The sequence below is a fragment of the Lonchura striata genome, chromosome 2 (genome assembly GCF_046129695.1).
Source record: "Lonchura striata isolate bLonStr1 chromosome 2, bLonStr1.mat, whole genome shotgun sequence".
In the NCBI taxonomy this organism is placed as follows: domain Eukaryota; kingdom Metazoa; phylum Chordata; class Aves; order Passeriformes; family Estrildidae; genus Lonchura; species Lonchura striata.
The window spans coordinates 4380778-4401937 of NC_134604.1; the positions used below are offsets into that span (position 1 = coordinate 4380778).

The 21160-nt window shown below is 46.4% G+C and overlaps 1 protein-coding gene across 1 annotated transcript in view; it reads right to left on the bottom strand.

Moving 5' to 3' along the window:
• CLPB (ClpB family mitochondrial disaggregase) overlaps window positions 1-21160 on the bottom strand; it is a 71827-nt gene that overhangs the window by 42676 nt on the left and 7991 nt on the right. Inside the window, exons 3-4 of the mRNA XM_021535353.3 lie at window positions 13816-13902; window positions 1768-1871 (exon numbers count right to left, since the gene is read on the bottom strand). Coding sequence (XP_021391028.3) covers window positions 1768-1871; window positions 13816-13902 — 191 coding nt within the window. The remainder of the gene's footprint in view (window positions 1-1767; window positions 1872-13815; window positions 13903-21160) is intronic.

A 21160-nucleotide genomic window follows, 5' to 3' on the forward strand; every position in this document is an offset into this window, starting at 1 on the left:
GCACCCATGGTGTGGCTGCATGATGAGGGAAGTGACCCTGTGCTGAGGCCACATCTGGGGTCAGCTCTGGGTCCCTCACTCCAACGACATGGAGGCACTGGAGCATGTCCAGAGAAGGGCAATAGAGCTGTGGGAATTTGGTGAGGAGTGGCTGAGGGAGCTGAGGAGGCTCAGCCTGGAGAAAAGGAGGCTCAGGGGGGACCTTCTCTCTCTCCTCAACTCCCTGACAGGAGTAGAGCCAGGTGGGGGTCAGGCTCTTCTCTCAAGGAACAAGGGACAGGACAAGAGGAAATGTCCTCAAGCTGTGCCAGCGGAGGTTCAAGACGGATATTGGGAAGAATTTCTTCATGGGAAGGATTGTTAAGCCCTGGCACCATCTGCCCATCCCTGGGCTTTAAAAGTCATGTGGATGTGGCATTTGGAGACATGATTTAGTGGTGGCCTCAGCAGTGCTGGGAAAATGGTTTGACTCTATGGTCTGGAAGGGCTTTTCCAACCAAAATAATTCCATGATTCTATTCTATGACTCTATGACTCAGGCTCTGCAAACCATGCTGTGCAGACTGATGGTCTGGACAAAGTGTGTGACTTCCTCCCATTTTCTACCCAGAGCAGCTGGAACAAGGTTTAACTTTCAAACAAGTCAGAGAACACAAAAGCAGCCACTGTGGATGCAGCTGTACCTGAGAATCCAAGTCCCAGTGGCTGGCTGAGCTTTGGCAGGGCAAGGGGGATTTCTGGGAAACATCCCATGGTCTGCCAGCTCAGAGGTGAGGTTGTAGGCCAGCACAGTGCTTGGATAGAGAAAAGGCTTCAGGAATGGGGAAGGAAAGACAGGGACATTTTAGGGGGGTTGAGTCCTACTATCATTCCTGCCAGCATGAGGAACAGAAGAATCTCTGAACATGCAGCTGGCTGCTCCAAAGAATAGCTGGGCATGTAGAATCCAAACATATCCTGATAATCATAAAACCAAGAAAATTTTACCACCATTTATTGTCATAAAAAGTGGAAACCATCTGGGAAATTTAAATAGGTCTGAATAAACAAAACAGGTGTCTGAAAAACCTCGCCTAGTGGAAGGTATCCATGCCATTGTAGGGGATTGGACTGGATGGGCTTTAAAGGTCCCTTCCCACCCAAACCAGCTCATGATTTTATGATTCTGAGTCTGCATCCAACATCCCAGTGATGAGGATAATGAAGGGGTAAGCATGGAAATGGAGATATGCCAAGAATATCTATAATGAGATGACATGACTGCAGAAAATGACCTTGGTTTTCAAGGAAAGTCATTTATGGCTGAGAGCTGATACTGATGCTTGCCCAAACCCAACTGTAAGCACTGCAACCACTTGCATCATTCAGCTTTATTTCAATTGGCCAAGTTTGTCTTCATTTCACAGCTCCTGATAAGATCTGGATTAAAGCTGCTGGTGGAATACACTGCCCTGAACCCCTTCCCCTTCCCCACGATGTAGCTGCATGTAAGTCAATGGAATGACATTCATATCTATGACTTTGTATTTAGCTCCGGCTTTATAAAACCAGTTTATCTCTGGTAAATTGAAGGATTGCTTCTATATAATATCTACATAATGTTTTTTTCCTCTTCAGACACATATTCACCCAAGTACTATCAATTACTTTGCATTTAAATGGAAGAAGATGAAACAAGCTTTAAAAAAACCCCATGAGGTCAGATCAGGAAACAAAATTTTCGGACCTGAAAAGCAAATGTCGGTAGCTGCACACAAACCATCTTACCTTCCAAGGAATGGAGGCCTTTTTCTTTGGCAATTTCATACACACTGCTGAAATCATCCCCAAGGTTTGGATCTGCATTAGCTGTGAGCAGAGCCTTTACCACACTGTCACAAAACAGAAGGAAAGTAAGGCAGAAGTAGTAGGTGAGGAATTGAAGTCCTGCAGACACTGAGAAGTGCTCAAGAAAGCCCTCTTCAAATATTCCTGGGAATGTTAATATTCCTGGGAAGTTAACCCACAACTGTAACTGAACATTTTATCACATAGAGCTCCACCAGCATATAGTAAAATGAATGAGATGGGGGAGGCACTGGAGGAAGGGGTGACACTATAGAGATATGCAATCCTTCTGAGGAGACATGCACAGAACATGCTTCTGGCACAAGGCATATTCCTAGACACAGACCTTGGCTCCAATGCCACCTCCATCCCTGCAAAAAGGAAGATTATTGTAACAGTCTGCAGATTAAGGGAAGCAAAACTACATTGGTTTTGGGAGGCAATAGTATAGCACCTGCACCCCTGATACTAAAGGTGCCATCCTACTACAAGAAGTACAAACTTCCACAGCAAGCAGTTCAGAGGAGGCTCTGAAGATAATCAGAGCGCTGGAGCACCTCTGCTTTAGAAGACAGGCTGAGATGGTTGGGGATGTTCAGCCTGGAGAAGAGAAGGCTTTGGGGAGACCTTAGAGCCCCTTAGGACCTAAAGTGGCTCCAAAAGTCCTAGAGACTTTGGACAGGGGCCTGGAGTGACAGCACAACAGGATTGGCTTCCCACTGACAGAGCACAGACTGGATATCAGGAAGAAATTCTTGTCTGTGAGGATGGTGATGCTCTGGCACAAGTTGCCCAGAGATGTCACGGTTGTTCCATCACTGAGAGTGTTCCAGGCCAGACTGAGGCTTGGAGCAAACTGATCTAGTGGCAGGTGTCTCTGCCTATGGCAGAGGGTGGAATGACATGAGCTTTAAGACCCATTCAGCCCAAACAATCCTGTGATTCTATGACTTGAACTTTACAGCCCTTTTAGACACTGGAAGAGGCCCTAAGGTGTCCCTAAAGCCTTCCCTTCTCCAGGCTGAACAATCCCAGCTCTCCCAGTCTGCCTCCAGAGCAGAGGTGCTCCAGACCTTGAAGCATTTCCTTGGTGTATCCAAACAGTTTCACTCCACTTCACCTTGTCACTCCAGCAACTTCCCATACTTCTGAGGTTGGACCCCAGAGCCAGATGCAGCTCTGCAGGTGGGGCTTCACTGGAATGGAGCAGAGGGTCAGAAGCTTCTCCCTTGCCCTGCTGCCAGTGGCACTGGGGATCAGTCCAGGACTGGATTTTGAGCTGCCAGCAAATGTTGCACATTATGAACATGCTGCAGTGGGACACAGGATGCACTGCCCAGGCCATTTTGGTGTGGAAGTTCTCACTCTCTGCTTTTGAATCCAAACAGTCATCAGGCCAGAATTAAATTTCTCACTCCCTCAGAAAGCAGCTTGAAGCCAGGTAATTCTTAATTTTTTTTTCCAGCATGCAGGCTTCCCATGACAACTAGACAGTAACTCATTTGTTAGCATTCATCGCCAGTGACACGGCTCACAGGCTGAGAGCAATGTGCACCACAGCCTGACATGTACCTGCAGGCTGTGGCTTGTCAAGTCACATCTGGAATTTAACTTAAGCTCCTCTCCCATTTACCCAATAAATGCATTATCAGAATCAAAGGTGGTTATCTTATTATTAGAGCATGGTATAGTAGAGGCCAGCTCTTTACTAGCACTGGTGCATCCCTCACCATGTATAAAGTCACCTCTAGTGAGCACAGCACCAGGACTGGGGGCAGGATACAGAATCATGGAATTGTTTAAGTTGGAAAAGCCCTCTAAGACCATTGAGTCCAACTGTTTCCCCAACACTGTCAAGCTCACTGATACCTGGAAAATATAATAGATCTTTCCAACAATGTTAAAGTGAATATAAAAGCAAAGCTTTCAGGTACACAATGTGGTGAAAACTGCATGTGGTATAGTAATTCTACAGTTTTTATAAGGTTAGTTGATTAGTGTGCTTATCATATACTGTCCAATTAAAAGGTTAGTTGGTTAGGCAATAATTCCTGGTGTCTTGCTCCACTGGAAGCAGTCCAGAGGTTTCTTCTGCCCCACTTCTGTTATGTCTGGTCCAGATTCTTACTGGAAAAGAGAATGTCCTTGTAGCTGGTTCTCCTCTTGGAATAAGACTAAACGGTACTTAGGAATGTGTTTATAAGATTAGCTTAGTGCTCCTAAATGTAGGGAGGAAAGATAGGAAAAATAGTAGACGCTACAGCTATGCTTTAGCAATCTACAAAGCTACAAATGTATAAAATAGATAAAAAGCTAAAAATCTTAGGCATCATTCCCCCCTAAACTACATCCCCATGTCAAACATCCAAATGTTTTTAAACCCTTCAGGAATGGGAACTCCACCACGCCCCAGGACAGACTGTACCAGAGCTGGACAACCCTTTTGGGGAAGAAATTTTTCCAAAATCCAACCTAAACTTCCCTTGGTGCAACCTGAGGCTGTTTCCTCTTGTCCTGTCACTGGGAGAAGAGACTGACCCCAACCTGGCTCCACTCTCCTTTCAGGCAACCCTTGTGAGCATACAGAGCTCATTTACATCTGTAATCCATTTATATCCATATTTTGACAACGTCGTCTTTCTATAATATTTAGGTTGAGAGGTTCTTCAAACAGTAATTTCCAATTATGACCTTTCCCCTTTTCAGTCATCAGAAGCATGCTGCAATGCACAGGCTCTTGAATGGATCGAGTTGCACAGCCTTGATCATGTTAGATACCTGATGGCTTAGAACAGGCACTAAGGATGGAATGCTTTGGGTTAGATAGGGACCTTAAAGCTCATCTAATTTCAACCCCTTGCCATGGGCAGAGACACCTTTCACTAGACCTGGTTGCTCCAAGCTCCATCCAATTAAGCCTGGAACACTTCCAGGAGTGGGGCAGTCTTAGCTTCTCTGGACAACCTGTGCTGGGGCCTTACCACACTCACAAGGATTAATTTCTTCCCAATATCCCATCTAACCCTGCTCTCTGTCAATGGGAAGCTACTCCCCGTCGTCCTGTCACTCCAGGCCCCTGTCCAAAGTCCCTCTCCAGGTCTCTTGGAGTCTCTTTAGACACTGGCAGGGGGTCTGAGTTCTCCCTGGAGCCTTCTCTTCTGAACAGCCCCACCTCTCTCAGCCTCTCTCTAGCCCCTGGAGCACCTCCATGGCCTCCTGTGTACTTGCTCCAACAGGTTGACATCTTTCTTGGCGGTGAATCACCTTACCTACTTTCAGACATCAGCAGTGGAAGCCATAAAGCCCAGAGCAGCCTCTCATCACAGATGTGCTCTCTACCACACAAATCTCTTCAATGAGCCTGAGTTTTCTCTCAGTTCACTAAGTAGTTTGGATTTTGTTTGAAGGGTCAGTGTGCGACCCACAATCTTCAGTACAGTTCCAAGGAGACAACTTCACTCTGTCATCCTCAGGCCCTTATGGCAGTGCATCCCCTGCCCTGCCCCCAGGCCACACTATGATCTGGAAGAGACAATGTGATGCCAGGGAAAAGACACTGATCCAAATATCTGCTCCATGTCTACACTATCTTGCCAGACTGCTCCTTAAGGCTGTATCAGTGAGGACATCCCATGTAGGAGTGACACAACAAGCCTAAAGATCCTTCTGGACTACCTTAGGACCATTGATAAGGGGCACAGGGCACAAAATGTATCCTGAAATCCCTACAGCAGCTCTAGAAAGGGCTGCTCAGCATGCCTAGCTCCACTCTCACCTCTGCTTCAGAACCTGGGCCTTTACCACTGCCCTCTATGCAGCAAAATTCAAAGCAAGGAAGTGGTCTGGCTGCAAGAAAAGCCCTGTGAGGCCAAGTGTGTGGCCTTGGACATCCAGAATAGATGTAGCCACAGGCCACCCACCCAGGGTCTCCCACCTCTGGTCATTAGGTAGGACAGACCTACCCTTAGCCTCTGTCTGGCACTGTGTCATCTGTCAAAGACTGGAACAGAGGGAGATGCACAACATCCAGTCTTTCTAGTTGGAAAAGGACAAGCACAGGTCACTGATCTGTATGAAGTTCTTCTGGAAATCCAGTGCTGGATTCCTCTAGAAACATCCTGCATCTCCAGTACTTGGTGCTACTGTGGTCAACCCAGTCATCAAGTGAACTGCATCAAAGACCTTGAAGAGGAGGTCCCCATGAAAGCAGGAGGTGCAGGATGGAAGATGGCAGGGCAGGTTATGTCCTGTTATTTTATGGGACCTGTATTGACAATTTCCATGCTACTAGAGATGGACATCTACCTACTGAACAGAAAACATCACAGAACCATGGAATCATGGCTTTTAAATCTGTCCAGGGATGGGGACTTCACCACTGCCCTGGGCAGCCACTGCCCTGGCAGTGACAGGACTGGTGACTCCTTCAGGCAAGAAATTATGTGCTTCAATTATGCCTTTGATGATCTTGCCCTAGTAGCTGGCTTATTGTGATTCTTGCAATCAGGTTTCCAGCATCCCCACCAGGCAGCTAAACTTCACGGATCACTCAAGTGATCAAGGTTCTGATATGGTCAAACCACCCTTCTTGGACCCCATTCTCATGGCTACTACCACCAAAGAGACCATTCTACTTCAATTTTAGCTCACAGGCTATGATATACCTTCAGGTCACTGTATCTGGCTCATTTTTAGGGAAATGATCCCAAGTCTCAGTGTGGGATCTTAATCCACAACATTGTAACCCATAGGTGAGCTACAGGTACTGAGCGAGTCATATGGTAAAGCAGGATTTGTCATTTTCTTGATAACTCCATCCATCTGCCTTCATGCCCTCAGTGACTACACTGAAATAAGTGTTCTTCCCAGGCACTCCATCAGATACTACCTCCATGTGCTCTCGGATTCTGAGGAAGCCCTGTCCTTTCTATCCACTGCCTACATGTTCAGCATTCTTCTCTGGGAAGTGACCATCTGTGAAAAGTTAAGTAGAGGACCACAACTGCTAGATGTAAAGTGGTCTGAGAGTGGTGTAGTAGGTGATGGTGGCAGAACTGCTCAGCTCTCCTGTGAATTACCCTCTGCACCATATTCCCTGTTGTAAGAAGCATTTCCATAGCTCTTATGATTGCTGGGAGGCTCAAGTTTAATAATAAACACTGGTATCATCACTTCCTGGCAAAATCTGCTATGCCAAAATACTGACACTAGTCTAATAACAACACATCACACATCCAGCCTTCTTTTCCAATCATCTTTCAATCACATCTCCTGCTTTTGGGATGTGCCAATGCCTCCAGGACACTTGTCCATCAGCTAGACTCCTGGAATCACAGCTATCAATTGCACCTATCCAATTCACACATAATGGGACATTCAAGCAAACTACCCTGTAGGAAAGGTAACAGTGCCATGAAAACACAAAGGAACTGTACTCAGCGATGCAAAGCATGTGCATGTTCCTGGAAAAAAGGAAGGGACTTGCAAAATTAGGTGATGAAAGAGGCTCCAAGGGAGCTGGAGAGAGACTTTGGACAAGGACCTGGAGTGACAGGACAAGAGGGAATGACTTCAAAGTAACAGAGGGCAGGGTTAGATGGGATATTCTTCCATTCCTATGAAGAAATTCTTCCCTGCAAGGGTAGCAAGGCCCTGACACAGGCTGACTACAAAAGCTGTGACTGCCCCATCCCTAGAAGTGTTCAAGGCCTGGCTGGATGGACCTTGAAGCAACCAGGTCTAGCAGAAGGTGTCCCTGCCAAGGCAGGGAAATTGGAATGAGATGAGCTTTAAGGCCCTTCCAAACCCAAGCCACCCACAATGAGTGAGTTTAAAATGAGGGATTCTCTGGCCCATACACTTTTTGTGTTCTTCCTCTTGCTATGAGGCACTGGGGCAGAACAACACCCTACACCAGATCCTAGCAGGAGTGGGATGCTACTGTCCAGCTTGGCTGCTTCAGCTTCCCTTCATAACTCACCTATGCTCAACAGCCTCAACAAGCTGAGTTTTAATTTGCTGATCAAGTTTTGATTGGATTAGAGGCAGAGCCTATTCATCAGCATGAATATAAATCTAAATTGACCCTGGTGATGACTCAGAGGGCAATGCTGAGCTAGAGCTGGCTGGGCAGTTCAATCGATTGGGGAAAGTGCTTTCTGCTTGTAATGGCTGGACTAACATATTGTTCAATAAATAAATACATATATACAATACAGGGGGTGGAGAAATCAATGGCGAGATGGTGGGAGGTGCCTGGGGCTGCGTCAAGAGAGATGTTATGCCTGGACCATCGCCGGCAGCTGGGGTTGGTGAACCAAGAAGCCTGGTGATCCCCATGACCACGTGTTATCTGCACAATGCAAGTGCCTGGCCGGGTTTTGATATGCGGCTGCCCTGAGCTCTGGCAGGAGCCACATGTCCTGCCTGGACACAAAGAAGATCCTTGCCTGGTTATATCTTAACTGTGTAACACTCAGCACAGCAGGAGGGCTGGGAGGAACTGTTGCTCAGATAAAGCTAAATGTGAATGTGTGCCTTGCCAGGACCAGTTTACATCTACCTATGGCACAAAAAGCCAGGCAGCTGCAGCAATACCTTGCGCTGTGGTGTGCTATTATTAACCCAGATGAAAATGACTGATTCCTCATAAAGGGATAAAAAGGGACTATGGGATCCAAAAAAAGGGAAAAAAAATCTTGAAGGGTGGTAATTGTTATATTCTTCAGTTTTCTTTAAGAGTGTGACATGGGTGAATCATCTTTCAGAGGCATGGTGAAGGCACAGAAGCCCTGCTCCCTGACTGGAGCAGTAAGAAAATGTGAAGAGAAGCCATTTCTGTGGCTTGGAGAGGTGCAGGAACCTGCTAAACTGACAGCATCACATTGTGCTTGAATTGCAAGATATCAGATAGTGTTCATCCCGGAAAACAGGGATGCTCATGCCCGGGGTTTGAGATGGGGGCACTGCCAAGGCAGACGTGTGAGTAACAGCTGCAGGAACAGCCAAGTGGTCACTATCCATCAAAAACACCCAAAGAGCAAGTGGTTGAAAGTCAATGTCCCAGTTTCTAGGATATCAGGCCCTCCAAAAGTTTTGTCATCACAGCTGAAACCCATACCCAACTCCTCAGCTCTCTGACAGGTGACACATTGGGGGGCCCTATCTTCTTCCAAAGGTACTCGGATATTTCTCTAGCTCCACTGCAGACAGGTCTGAATGACTTGCCTAAAGTGAAAGGAGTGAAAAAACCCCCATGGAACAGATGTATGTACCTAATATAGATAACAAGACTGCACTGGTTCATCATGTCACTGCCTGTAGACAGGGAACAGCTCCAAGTCAGTCACCCTTCACCAATCGCAGAACAAACCCACTAGAATATCACAATGCATAAGGAATTGTCATTACCAATATAAAACAGCCACACAGCATCTTCAATGCACATGTGGATGGGGCACAGCTCCCAGCAATGTACACTGAGGCAAGGAACTTCCTGACCCCTCTCTCTAAGGAGGGTTGCAGGAAGGTAAGGAATGGGACGAGGTCACACTGGGCCACAGTCTGCTGGTTCTGGTTCCATAGGAAAACCTTTGACCCACAGCTCCTTTGATCTGCACAGAAAGGCAGAGAAGGAAGAGGAGAGCCAAAGCTCAGGAAGGAGTCACTTGACATTGGTCATTCCCAGAAGAAAGGTGTTGAGAAGCAAAGGTGAAGAAATGCAAAGAGATCCAGACCTGAAGAGGAAGGCAGAAGAAGAAAGGGTGTGGAGGAAGTAAAACTTGCTAAAAGAAAATTAAGATGAGTAGATGATGTGGGGAGGAGTCAAGAGGAATTTGGAGGCTAAAGCCCTCAATGAAACAGGAAGACAAAGATCAACATGTCCTGACATGCGCTGTCAGAAACCCATGCCCTGGGCAGATCCCACAGCATGGACAGCAAAGGAGGGGATAATTCTGACCCTCTGCTCCTCTCAGGTGAGACCCCACATGCAGTGCTGCCTTCATCTCTGGGCCACTCAAAATCAGAAGGATGTGAAACTGCTGTAGTGAGTCCAAAGGGGGACAAAATGATGCTCTGAGGGCTGGAGCACTTCTGTTCAATTAAAACCTGGGCATTGCTGCTGCTGCTACTGTGAAAGCTTTTATGGAGCCTTGCACAGGCTTGAACTGCACTTGAACTGGATTCTGAGAAGGAAATCCCTGTGAGTGCACTGAGGTGCTCCTCCCCACTACCTGAGCCATGCAGGAAACTTTGGAAGCACTAAAATCACAGAACCACAGAACTATTTAGGTTGGAAAACCCCTCTGAGATCATTGAGTCCAACTTCCTCCAGCACTACCAAGGCCACCACTAAACTTTGTCCCCAAGTACCACTTCCATATGACTTTTAAATCCCTCCAGGGATGGTGACCCCACCACTGCAGTGGGCAGTCTCTTCCAGGGCTTGACAATATTTTCAAGCTTCGAATTTCCCCTAATAGTCAACCTCAAGCTCCCATGGCACATTTTGAGGCTGTTTCCTTCTTTCTCTGTCCCTTGTTACATGGAAGAAGAGAGTGACCTCCATCTGACTCCACCCACCTGTCAGGGAGTTTTACAGAGCGAGAAGGTCACTCCTGAGCCTCTCTTTCTCCAGGCTGAGGCCCCCAGCTCCTTCAGCCACTCTTTATCAGAGGTATGCTCATGCTTCAGCCCCCTTCTTCAGAATTGCTGCCCAGGGGTTGTGCCAATACTGTTGAATGGTAGCAGAAGCAGGTTTCAGTGTTTTTTAGAACTACTCAAACTTATCCCACTGGGACTCAGACTTTCCATGCTGCTCTGTGCCTTAGTTTCCCCTACCACACAAGTAGTTCTCTGCCTCAGAGGATGCTAAGATGACTTGATATTTCACTGTCACTTTATTTTTGTGGAAATGATAAAAACCGGAATAGCTGATAACCAGATATAGAAAAGGTCACTAGTCTACAGAATACAGACATACAGCTAAAGTCCTACCTGCTTTGGGGTTTCATTTATGATAGCTTTATTGCTTATATTAACTAATACACAAACACCACAGAGCTCTGAGTATGCATTTAATTAAAACTTAAATACTAAAAATATGACACTGCTATGGTAATTCCTGCAGCAATGGGAATTACAGCATAAAACCTTCTTTTGCTGCTGTAAACATGGTCACAGCTGATGTATCTTTAGCCCACGACCCAGTTACAACATGTATCATCATGGAGCCAAAGAATTTGGATTTGACTCTGTCTCATGTTAAAAAGCAACCCTAAATAATTGTCTCCACTAGATCCACTATTTTATCTCCCCACCCAGGCAGACACCAGTCTCCTCCTGGAGACCTCTCCATGGGAATATAGCAGAATGCTTCTTAATGCCTCCCCACATTTTGGATACAAGACATCTCTAAGAAGAAGAAGATGATAATTGTTTTGCTGTAAAAAGAAAAGACGGACCCCAAACTTGCCTTCCAGCACACTGGATTTCATCTTGTAGCTGATGGCAACTGACAGAAATCATTAAAGCAGTGCCTCTGGAATTAAATTAAACAGATGGACTGGGGCTGTCTAATTGGAAGAGTGAGGGCTGTGGAAATTGGGAAACATGACAAAGCTAAAGGACAGGTCACTGAAACCTCCAGCGCACAGTGGAGACTGAAAACATTGGTCTTCTCTGAAAAACACCTTTAGAAAGGTGTTGAGGATAAAGGTTTCCTTTTTGTTAGATGAAAACAATCATCTCAGTTCCCAGCATCCCAGCCCTTCAAAACCATGCTGAGGAACCTGTGGAGGTATCAGCAGCCATAAAAAAGGAAGTGGTGAAAGAACCAGTAAGTTACACATTGGAATGACCTTGATCTTTTTGCAGTCAAATAGTATCTGTAGGTCCTGTTCAGCTGGCTGCACCTCAGCCATCTCTGAGCCAGGGACAGCCCAGCTCACATTCCCAGAGACTGCTGGCCTGAGAGGCGAAGGACCAAAAGTCATAACAACTTCAAATCCATCACATCAGGTGCATTGCACAGGCAATTAGACAAGGGAGATGGCTTCACACTGCCAGAGGACGGGGTTAGATACAGGGAAGCAATTCTACCTTGAGAGAGTGGTGAGGCTCAGGCACAGGTTGACCAGAGAAGCTATGGTAGCCCCATCCCTGAAAGCATTCAAGACCAGGCTGGACTGGGCTTGGAGCAACATGGTCTAGTGGAAGGTGCTCCTGCTCACAACAGAAGGGTGGAAGTGGATGATCTTCAAGGTCCCTTCCAACCTGTGATTCTGATTCTAAGATCAGTTGCTGTGGCTGGAGAAAGCAGATTTGGAGCATAATCTTTTACAGCAGGACCACACTCTACAAACAAAACCATCCTGCATCCTTGTGCCTCTGACTCCTCCCTTCCCCATTACACCCCAGCCACAACATCTAGTTTCAGTTACACAGTCCATCCTGTGGACTAGGTCCATTAGAAAACTATCTGTAAGGAATTTCAAGCTCTCTGTGGGTCATGTTCCAGCTCAATGCATTTCCCACTCTGCACTGTGGACATTACAAGTCTAGAAACAGGACCAAGGGCCAAAACCTTGTCTGGCACAATGACAGAACTGTTACATACGGAATAAGTCTGGCTTGCCTCCAGAAAGGATAGAATCAGAATCACAAAGGTGGGAAAAGACCTTTAAGTTCACCAACTCCAACAGTATCTAATTACTCTTCTGCTACCTGGAGAAAAGTTATACTGAGCTTCAGGTATTCAAGGTCTTCTTAATTTTCACTTTAAGTCAGTATTCATCTAAAATGTGGGAAAAATAAAAAGAATTTACCCAACACAGCCAAACCCTTTTTCTTTTGGCCAGGTACACAACAAAGACAGACATGGTGATGACTGTGCCCTTTCAGAAGGGACTAGTCTGGAGTCCACACACTTTTTACTGTCAAGATGTTTTCATTAGCATTTTGACTTGATTTTAGGCCTGATTTTAGGTAATTATTGTCCCATGAACAGCCTTTCTCCCTGTCTCCCCTTAGACTTTGCAACTCGGGAAGTCCTGTTCTGCTTCACCAGTCACTCGGAATGGTCAACAGTCGTCACACTCTGCTGCTGACCATTGTCCACTGGGAAAGGTGGGAGGCTCCCAAGTCCATCCCTTCATGGACAGGCAAATAACAGAGCCTGTTGCTGCTCGGACATCAAAGTTAAACAAACATTCACAAGCCCCCACCTCTGGGCCTGTTTTAAGGAGCTCTCTGAGGAGGTCACGACTTTCAGCTTGTCATAGCACACATCAAAGTTTGCACCACACACGAACTCAGCACATGGATTGGGATAGTGTCACCCGAGAGCGGATATTCAGCCTTTGTGCACTGCTTTAATCCTGTGTTTTCCCAAGTAATTAAGCTTTTTTGCTTATGAACTTGTGACTAAGTAAAGCATCCCTGAGAGGTTGTAACATCAAAGCTCATTCTCCCGTCTGTCCCACATTTTCCGAAATTGGATTTCTTTTTCTCCTTTTTTTCCCTTAAATAAAAAAAGCTAATTGAATTTAGTTGTAGACTGAATATATTTAGGAGTGTCTTTAAAAGGTTACAAGAAGCCAGAGTGATCATCATGGGAACTGTGGAGCAAGGGCACAGCATTCAGCCCCAGTGACAGCCTCACCACTGAAAAGGGATGGGACAGCTCTTACAGGAGCGACTTTGGCTGGTGGCGTACCCACCACAGTGACATCCCACAGGTATGGGCTCATCCATGGCCAAACCTGAGAGCTGCTGTGGATGGCACCATCAATTCAGCTGTCACATCTGTGGGACTGAGGAGCAGCCTGCCCTGATTTGTCACACCACATACTGGGCATAAGGAGAGTGACAAGCTCCCTTGGGTTAAGCTTCACAACACATTCCAAACTTTATGGAAATCCTCTACAGAGCTTAGTATGACTTTAGGAAAAGGTTGAAGTGAGTCACCACGATGTGAGATGCACATACCTGGAGTTCCTGCTGATGGCTGCCACCATGAGAGCCGTCCAGCCAAGCTTGTGCCTTGCGTTCACATCTGCGCCTTCTTCCAACAACCTGGAAAGAGGAGAGATATGGTCAGGAAATAGATATAAAGAGAGCACCTCAAGCATCCTGGAGCTAATGAGGGAAAGTGGAATGTTTTACTGTGCAGGCACCTGCTCCAGCACAGCCCAGAAGACCCGATACGAAGTTGATTCAATACAGTTCTCAAAGGTGACCCAACTTAAACAAACATACAGGTGATGGCAATCTCACTCCTTTCAAAGGGTGCAATGCCAACATCTTGCTTTCTGTATTGCTTGTTTGTTCAGTCTAATTTCTGAAGGACCAATCAGTACCTGACAAACCCAAATTCCAATGACATTTGAATCCTTTGGCTGCAAAGCACCCATTAGGCTTCAGAAGCAGCTCAGTGAACCTCCAAAGCCCATGCCACCTGCAGATACTTCGCAGTTTTCTTGTACAGCATAAGAACAAATAGGACAACACCCAAAAATACTAGGAACCAAACTATCCTCATGTCTCCAAAATTTTCTTAGCTTTTGCAAGATAATGGCAAGTGACAGGTTTTTGCAGCAGGTACTTTTGCTCAACCTAAAACATGTGCTGAGCCCAGACAGTATGAAATGATAGTTCTCTCGGCACACCACAAGGAAGAAAGGAAGTTTAGAATTGAGGCACAAATTTTACAGTGCTCAAGTTAAATGAGATAAACTCTAAACCCTGCATGTTCAAGTCATAGAATCACAGAATGGTTTGTGCTAGAAGGGACCTTGAAGACCATCTTGTTCCATCACTTCTTAGAAGGTGTCCATAGGCATGGACACCTTCTACTATACCAGGTTGCTCCAAGACCTGTCCAGCCTGGCCTTGGACATTTCCAGGGAGGGGCCTGCCACAGCTCCTCTGGGCAACCTGTGCCAGGGCTTCACCACCCTCTCAAGGAAGAACTTCTTCACCATATCTAATCTGGTTCTCCCCTCTGTGAGTTTGAAGCCCATGTCCTGCCACTTTCTGCCTGTGTAAAAGATCCCTTTACACAACCAAATCCATGATTACGAACCCATTTTTCTTGCAGGAGCAATGTGCTGCCTGTACCAAGACAGGGAAGCAATGGGTCAGGCTTTAGAAAGCAGAATGGACAATACAGGAGTCAGCAGTTCTCTCCCCTTGGTTTATCCTTCTCCCTTTTCACAAATTAAGGCTTTTCCATCTTCCTTTCTGGTGAGGCTGTCCTGCACAGTGCATCCTCCACAGAGGTATAACAGGGAAGAGCTGTCATTAAACTCCCTGCTGGGAGAGACACAAGTGAACACAGCAGCCGTGTTCCACCTGTGCAAGCACCACTTGAAGTCTTAAAATTCTGCCTAAGGAAGTGGTTGGGTGTGACTGCTTGCATGCACTGAACAAGTCATATCACTTCTTTAAGGACACAGAGAGGTACACATCCAAACTCAGTAATTCCAAATTCTTCACTCTTGGTCTGCTTTAGTGGCAGTGTTCTCACTGGTTAAGAGTGCTGGGACAGAATGAGTGAAAAGGAGGCAAATGAACCATATTTATCTTCCTACAGTTGGGAAAAAAACCCCAGGAAAGCAGGAATGCTGGTCCAGGGAACACTCACAGATATACCCAGGGTGTCCTGCCAACATTCCTCTACCTCACTGGAAACTTTCACAGTAGCTCCACTAGGAACTTACCCAAGGAACAAATACACTTGTATACTGGGACACCTGGTGTGTTCAACCTTAATAAGAGAAGGCTCCAGGGGGAACTTAGACCCTCTGCCAGTGCCTAAAGGGGCTCCAAAAGACCTGGAGAGGACTTTGGACAAAGGCCTGAAGTGACAGGACAAGAGGGAATGGCTTCCCATTGACAGAGGGCAGGGTTAGATGGGATATCAGGAAGAAATTCTTGGATGTGAGGGTGATGAGGCTCTGGCACAGGTTGCCCAAAGAAGCTGTGGCTGTCTTATCCCTGGGAGTGTCCAATACCAGGCTGGACAGGGCTTCTGGCACCCTGGTCTAGTGGAAGATGTCCCTGCCCGTGACAGAAGAGTTGGAACTAGATACTCTTGAAGCTTCCTCCCACCTAAACCCTTCAGTGATATGATATATGGTATGATAATCCTAAAGTTATTTCCAAACAGCAATGTGTGAACTTTGGCTGATATCTTGAACACAGCTGAACGCAGTTCACCCCACTGACTAGACAAACCAGCCAGATAAACATCATCTGAATAAAAAGCCTGCATTCCTCTCCAGTTGAACTTATTTGACAGAGACTAGGGATTGAGAGCCAACAGCAGATGGCTTCAGCCAAGCTCTACACAGAAGCATGTTGGTGAACTCTTCTGACTTGAGTAGTGTTATGATACACATAACGGGTTTGGGTGGACAATTTGACCACCCTTTTTTGACAGAATGAGTGGCCAGCACTAGTGCTGTGGTTCTGGATGCTCTGAACTGTTCATTATGCACTTGGACAGAAACCTAATAGCTGAAATACTAGAATCATAACTGGCAGTCTTAATTTGTAGCTCCCAACTGTGATTCAGGAGGCTGTGACCACTGTAAATGATCATAACACCAACAGAAGCTTTATGCTCTCTTTACCAGGGTTACAAGTTAAAGTTCAATGGTAATGAACTATCTGTCAGGTCAACAACAGGACCTTGATCCGAAGAAATCTGATACTTGAAGAACAAATTTTCACACAGAATCCACTCAGACACAATTTTTATTTCCTTTTTCTATGTGGTTTAATACCTGAAGAACCACCCAGCAGGGTGATGGAGAGCAGGGATGGTTCACCTACAGCCTTATGGGGGTTTGGAGCTACAGAGCCCTGCATTATGGCTAACACTGGTCAAGCTGCAGCTCCTGCATTATCCAGTAGCCCAGTAAACTCATCTGGAGAGTTGCACAAGAGCAGCCTTGGCCCCCCACAGGGTAAGGCATAGAATTATGGAGTCATTTAGGTTGGAAAAGTCCCTCTGAGACCATTGAGTCCAACCATTTCCAATACTGTCAAGCTCACCACTAACCCACGTCCCCAAGTGCTGCATCCACACATCTATTAAATCCCTCCAGGGATGGGGATTCCACCACTGCCCTGGGCAGCCTGTGCCAGGGCTGGACAACACTTTCTATGATGAATTTGTGAAATATCTTTATGCTTTCTCCTTCTGCCAGCACCACATCCCTGCAAGTGAATGCCAAGAGTGTGCTGCCAGTTCTGCTGCCTGAAGAGCACTCAGAATGCTGAAAGGAGAAATATCCCTGTGCAGCCACAAAGCTTTCTGTCCTGGTGAGGCCCAGACACACAGGGGATAGCAGATTGCTATCTGCACAGATCAGCTCCCTTTGCAGCTCCGCTTACAGAGGTGTTTGCACTCACAACAGAGATAAGGTAGCCTGACTCAGACCTGTGGCCACTGCTGGTCACACCATCACCTGCTCCAGCTGGAAGGACACTGCCTGCAGCAGAAATCCACACCACAGCTCCATCTGTGCCACCATGTGTGCTGTGTCCTCTGTGCAGGCACAGGGAGTTGTTCCCTCAGTTGGAAAACTGCTCGCTCGCTGCCACTGCAGGAACAAACTCCACATCCAGCTCTCCCAGACCCTAAGGAGCCATTCCCACCACACCAGGACTCAGGATGCTGGTCAGGATGCTGCAATGGCAGATCTTACTGTCTCCCCCTGACTCACCCTAACTGCTTCCAAAAATCCTTTCCCAGACATTGTGATGCCCCATCCCCTTCCACTTGTCTCTTAAAGTGGTGTGGACCAACATGTCCGAGTTATTTCTGAATTTCATTGTATTTACTTGGCCATTTGAAAGTCATTTGAAAGCAGTAACATTCATATCACCCTCTTTCTACAGCGTGCCACTGTGACAGCCTAATAGCCACAGAAAATATAGGAAATAAAGGCATCGTGATGACAAGGGAGAGGGATCCTGAAAAAAGAACCCATAAGGGGCAAGGTAACCCCAACACCAAAACTGCAGGTAAGAAGGCATCAGCTATGCCAGGATTGAGGCACACAACCCCTTCAGGCTGGGAATTTTGCCTGGCAATAAAAGCCTTGAAGCCCAACACCAACCACTGATTAACATCCTGAGTAGAGTTTAATTGATGCAATTTTGCAAAGTATCGGGCCCATTTGCACTTGACTATGGAATTTGCATTATTCTACATTAAAGGGGCAGAGAGACTGTCCTGGTCACCTTCTGCCAGCCACTGGGTTGCTCTTCTGCAAAGAGTCAGTCTTAATTTCACCTGTCATGAGTTTTAACATTTCATGAGAGGGTCTGGACTAGAAATGACCTTGAAGATCATCCAGTTCCAACCCCACTGTCACAGCCAGGGACATCTTCCCCTAGTCCAGTTTGGTCCAAGCCCCAACCAACCTGTTCTTGAACACTTCCAGGGATGGGGTAGCCATGTGAATGGATATTTCTTCCCAATATACAATCTAACCCTGCATTATGTCAGTGTGAAGTCAACCCCTTCTCCTGTTACGTTTGTTTTCTCATAAATGGGACCTGCAGTGTAACTCTTCAGTATCTCCCTTTGAGATAAAGGACAGGAGATCAGCCCTTATTTAAAATAAAAAGATGATGTTTTAAATTAAAAGATGAGAGATTTACATTAGATATTGGGAAGAAGTTCTTCCCCGTGAAGTTGGTGAGGCCCTGGCATAGGTAGCCCAGGAAAGCTGTGGCTGCCCCATCCCTGGAAGTGCCCACGGCCAGGTCAAACAGGGCTTTGAGCAACCTTTTCTAGTGGGAGGTGTCCTTGTCCATGGCAAAGGGGTTGGGACTAGATGATCCTTAAGGTCCCTTCCAACCAAAGCTATTTGATCATCCTGTGATTTTAGAAGTCTCAAAGCACTTTGGAGCCACTGAAAAATACCTATGAGTACTGAAAGGCTTTTTTCTCTACAGACACACTGGAAAGATATACTGAATAATGAATTATCTTCATTCTTTAAAAAACAATAATGAAAAAGATCCTAGTCCGGCAGTCAAACCTGTTTAATCGTTGTGCATCCAACAGGAAGGATGCTGGAGTCTCTCCTGTGGGATTAGGTTACAGGCTTGGAGCAAAGGTATTAGGATCAGTCAAGTAGTTTCCCATTCAGGAATCTAGATCATCATAAGCATCTGGAATGCCACATCACTGAGCCCAGTGAGGGAATTACTTGTATCATATCATCTACCATAATATGCACTGACATTTCATTTAGGAGCTGGATTGCTTTTTTTTTTTTTTTTTTTGTTAAATCATTGCAAGATGCTCAGCAACTTAACAGATTTTCAGACAACTGAACTTTATGTTCAGGGTCTTCAGGCCCACCATTTATTTTTTCTCCGCCTGATTTAATGATATGACAATCGATAAAGCCAAGACCACTGCTCAGATCCCAGACAGCCAAATGTATTTACCAGCAGGAGTATTTTATTTTAATTAAATAAAATCCTCTGATCAATGTTTAGGATGTTTATCCACATTTTAACCAAGTAAGATCCAAGACACTCCCCTCCTAAGGAGTTTCTCACATGGATACAGCTCTATTAGCGCCATTCCCAGTGTTTTTAAATGACAAACTGTCCTTTGACTGCAGTGGTGCCACCAAGATGTCCCTCCCCTGCCAGGAGTTGGACTAGACGACCTTTAAATGTCTCTTCCAACATAAACTCTTCTGGGATTCTGTGATTCAAGACCCAGTCAGGAGAAGAACCACAAGCCAGAGCTGGTGCTGTTTCTGACTGGGGAAGTAGTCATATTTAAGGGATTTCAATAAAACTTTTTTTTTTTTGGTAATGGTTTTAGGGCAGAAAGCTGACAGACGGCAGGGTTAGATTGAATACTAGGGAGAATTTTTTCCCTATGAGGGTGGTAAGGCCCTGGCCCAGGGAAGCCATGTCTGCCTCATCCCTGTAAGTGTTCAAGGACAAGCTGGATGGGACTTGAAGCAACCTGGTCTAGTGGAAGGTGTCGCTGTCCATGGCAGAGGGTTGGAACTGGGTGAGCTTGAAGGTTTTCCAACCCAAACCACTCTGTGATTCCCTGATTCTATGAACATCACTGTCTGCTCTGGAATTTGCTGCAGGAATCTGGGCAGAGCAGCACCTACTGCTTTGTGCATATGCCCTATTTTACCTCAAGACAGCAGCTCCCAAGGCGTTAGCACTTTGATCCCTGCAGAAGAGATAAAGAGCCCACATCGGCAGCAATGAGCCTTCTCCCCCCACTGCCCCCGGACAGATGTGCCTTCTATTCACCCCGTCACTGGGGTTCTGGGTGACTGACTCGGTGACACTGCTGAGCCCAGAGGGCATGTTTGAGTTTGTGCTCAGTGCCGGGAGCATGCCCAGCACTCCATCCTGACAGGTGGAGGAAGAGGAAGCTGGAAACTTGAACTTTTGCAACAACAATAGCTTCTGTTTCTGTCAGCCTCTTAGACATTTCCCCCAGCCCTGTCCCAATATGTCACTGTTTAACTGCAGAGTGTGGGACACCCTCAGATGTGCTCACCCTCTTGGGAACTGCCCTCTGCTTTGCAGAAGAAGGGGGGAAGGAAAACATCCCAACTGAACAATATCTTGGAACATGAAAGCACAATTCCTGCTAGATTTTCCTGCCAGGGAAACGATCTGCTTGGACAGGAGGACACAGAGAGCTGCTTGAAACTCTTTGATGTGGCTGCTGTATTTTTGTAGAGTGCTCACTGCTGTCTCTCACCCCTGACCATCTTTGCGGGGCCAGTAACACACCATGATGCTCCATGAAAACATATAGACCAGCACATTGTGGGGAAAGGGAGGGGGAAGGGAAGGGAAGGGAAGGGAAGGGAAGGGAAGGGAAGGGAAGGGAAGGGAAGGGAAGGGAAGGGAAGGGAAGGGAAGGGAAGGGAAGGGAAGGGAAGGGAGAACAGCATTTCTCAGCAGCTCTCAAGGCAGGAAAGCTGCTCCCAGCACATGGAGGATCCTGGAAGAATCCTGGTAACCCTAGCCCTGACAGCACAAACAGGCTATGATGAGAGGCCAGTGGCCAAGGAAAAACTCCTGGAAATAAATTTTCAAAATCAAAGGGAAGCTCTTATAAATACAAGTTTCAGGAGGTAAAGCAAACTCCAAGAGGAGAGCAAGTCTGGGGGCACAGAGGGTGGGCAAAACCACCATGGGTGAAGAACATGGAGTGGGAAAAGTCAAAAAGGTACAACCCAAGCATGAAAAGGCTAATACAGACATGTGAGTAGCTGTAGCAGCCCCATGCTTGCAAGTGTTCAAAACCAGGTTG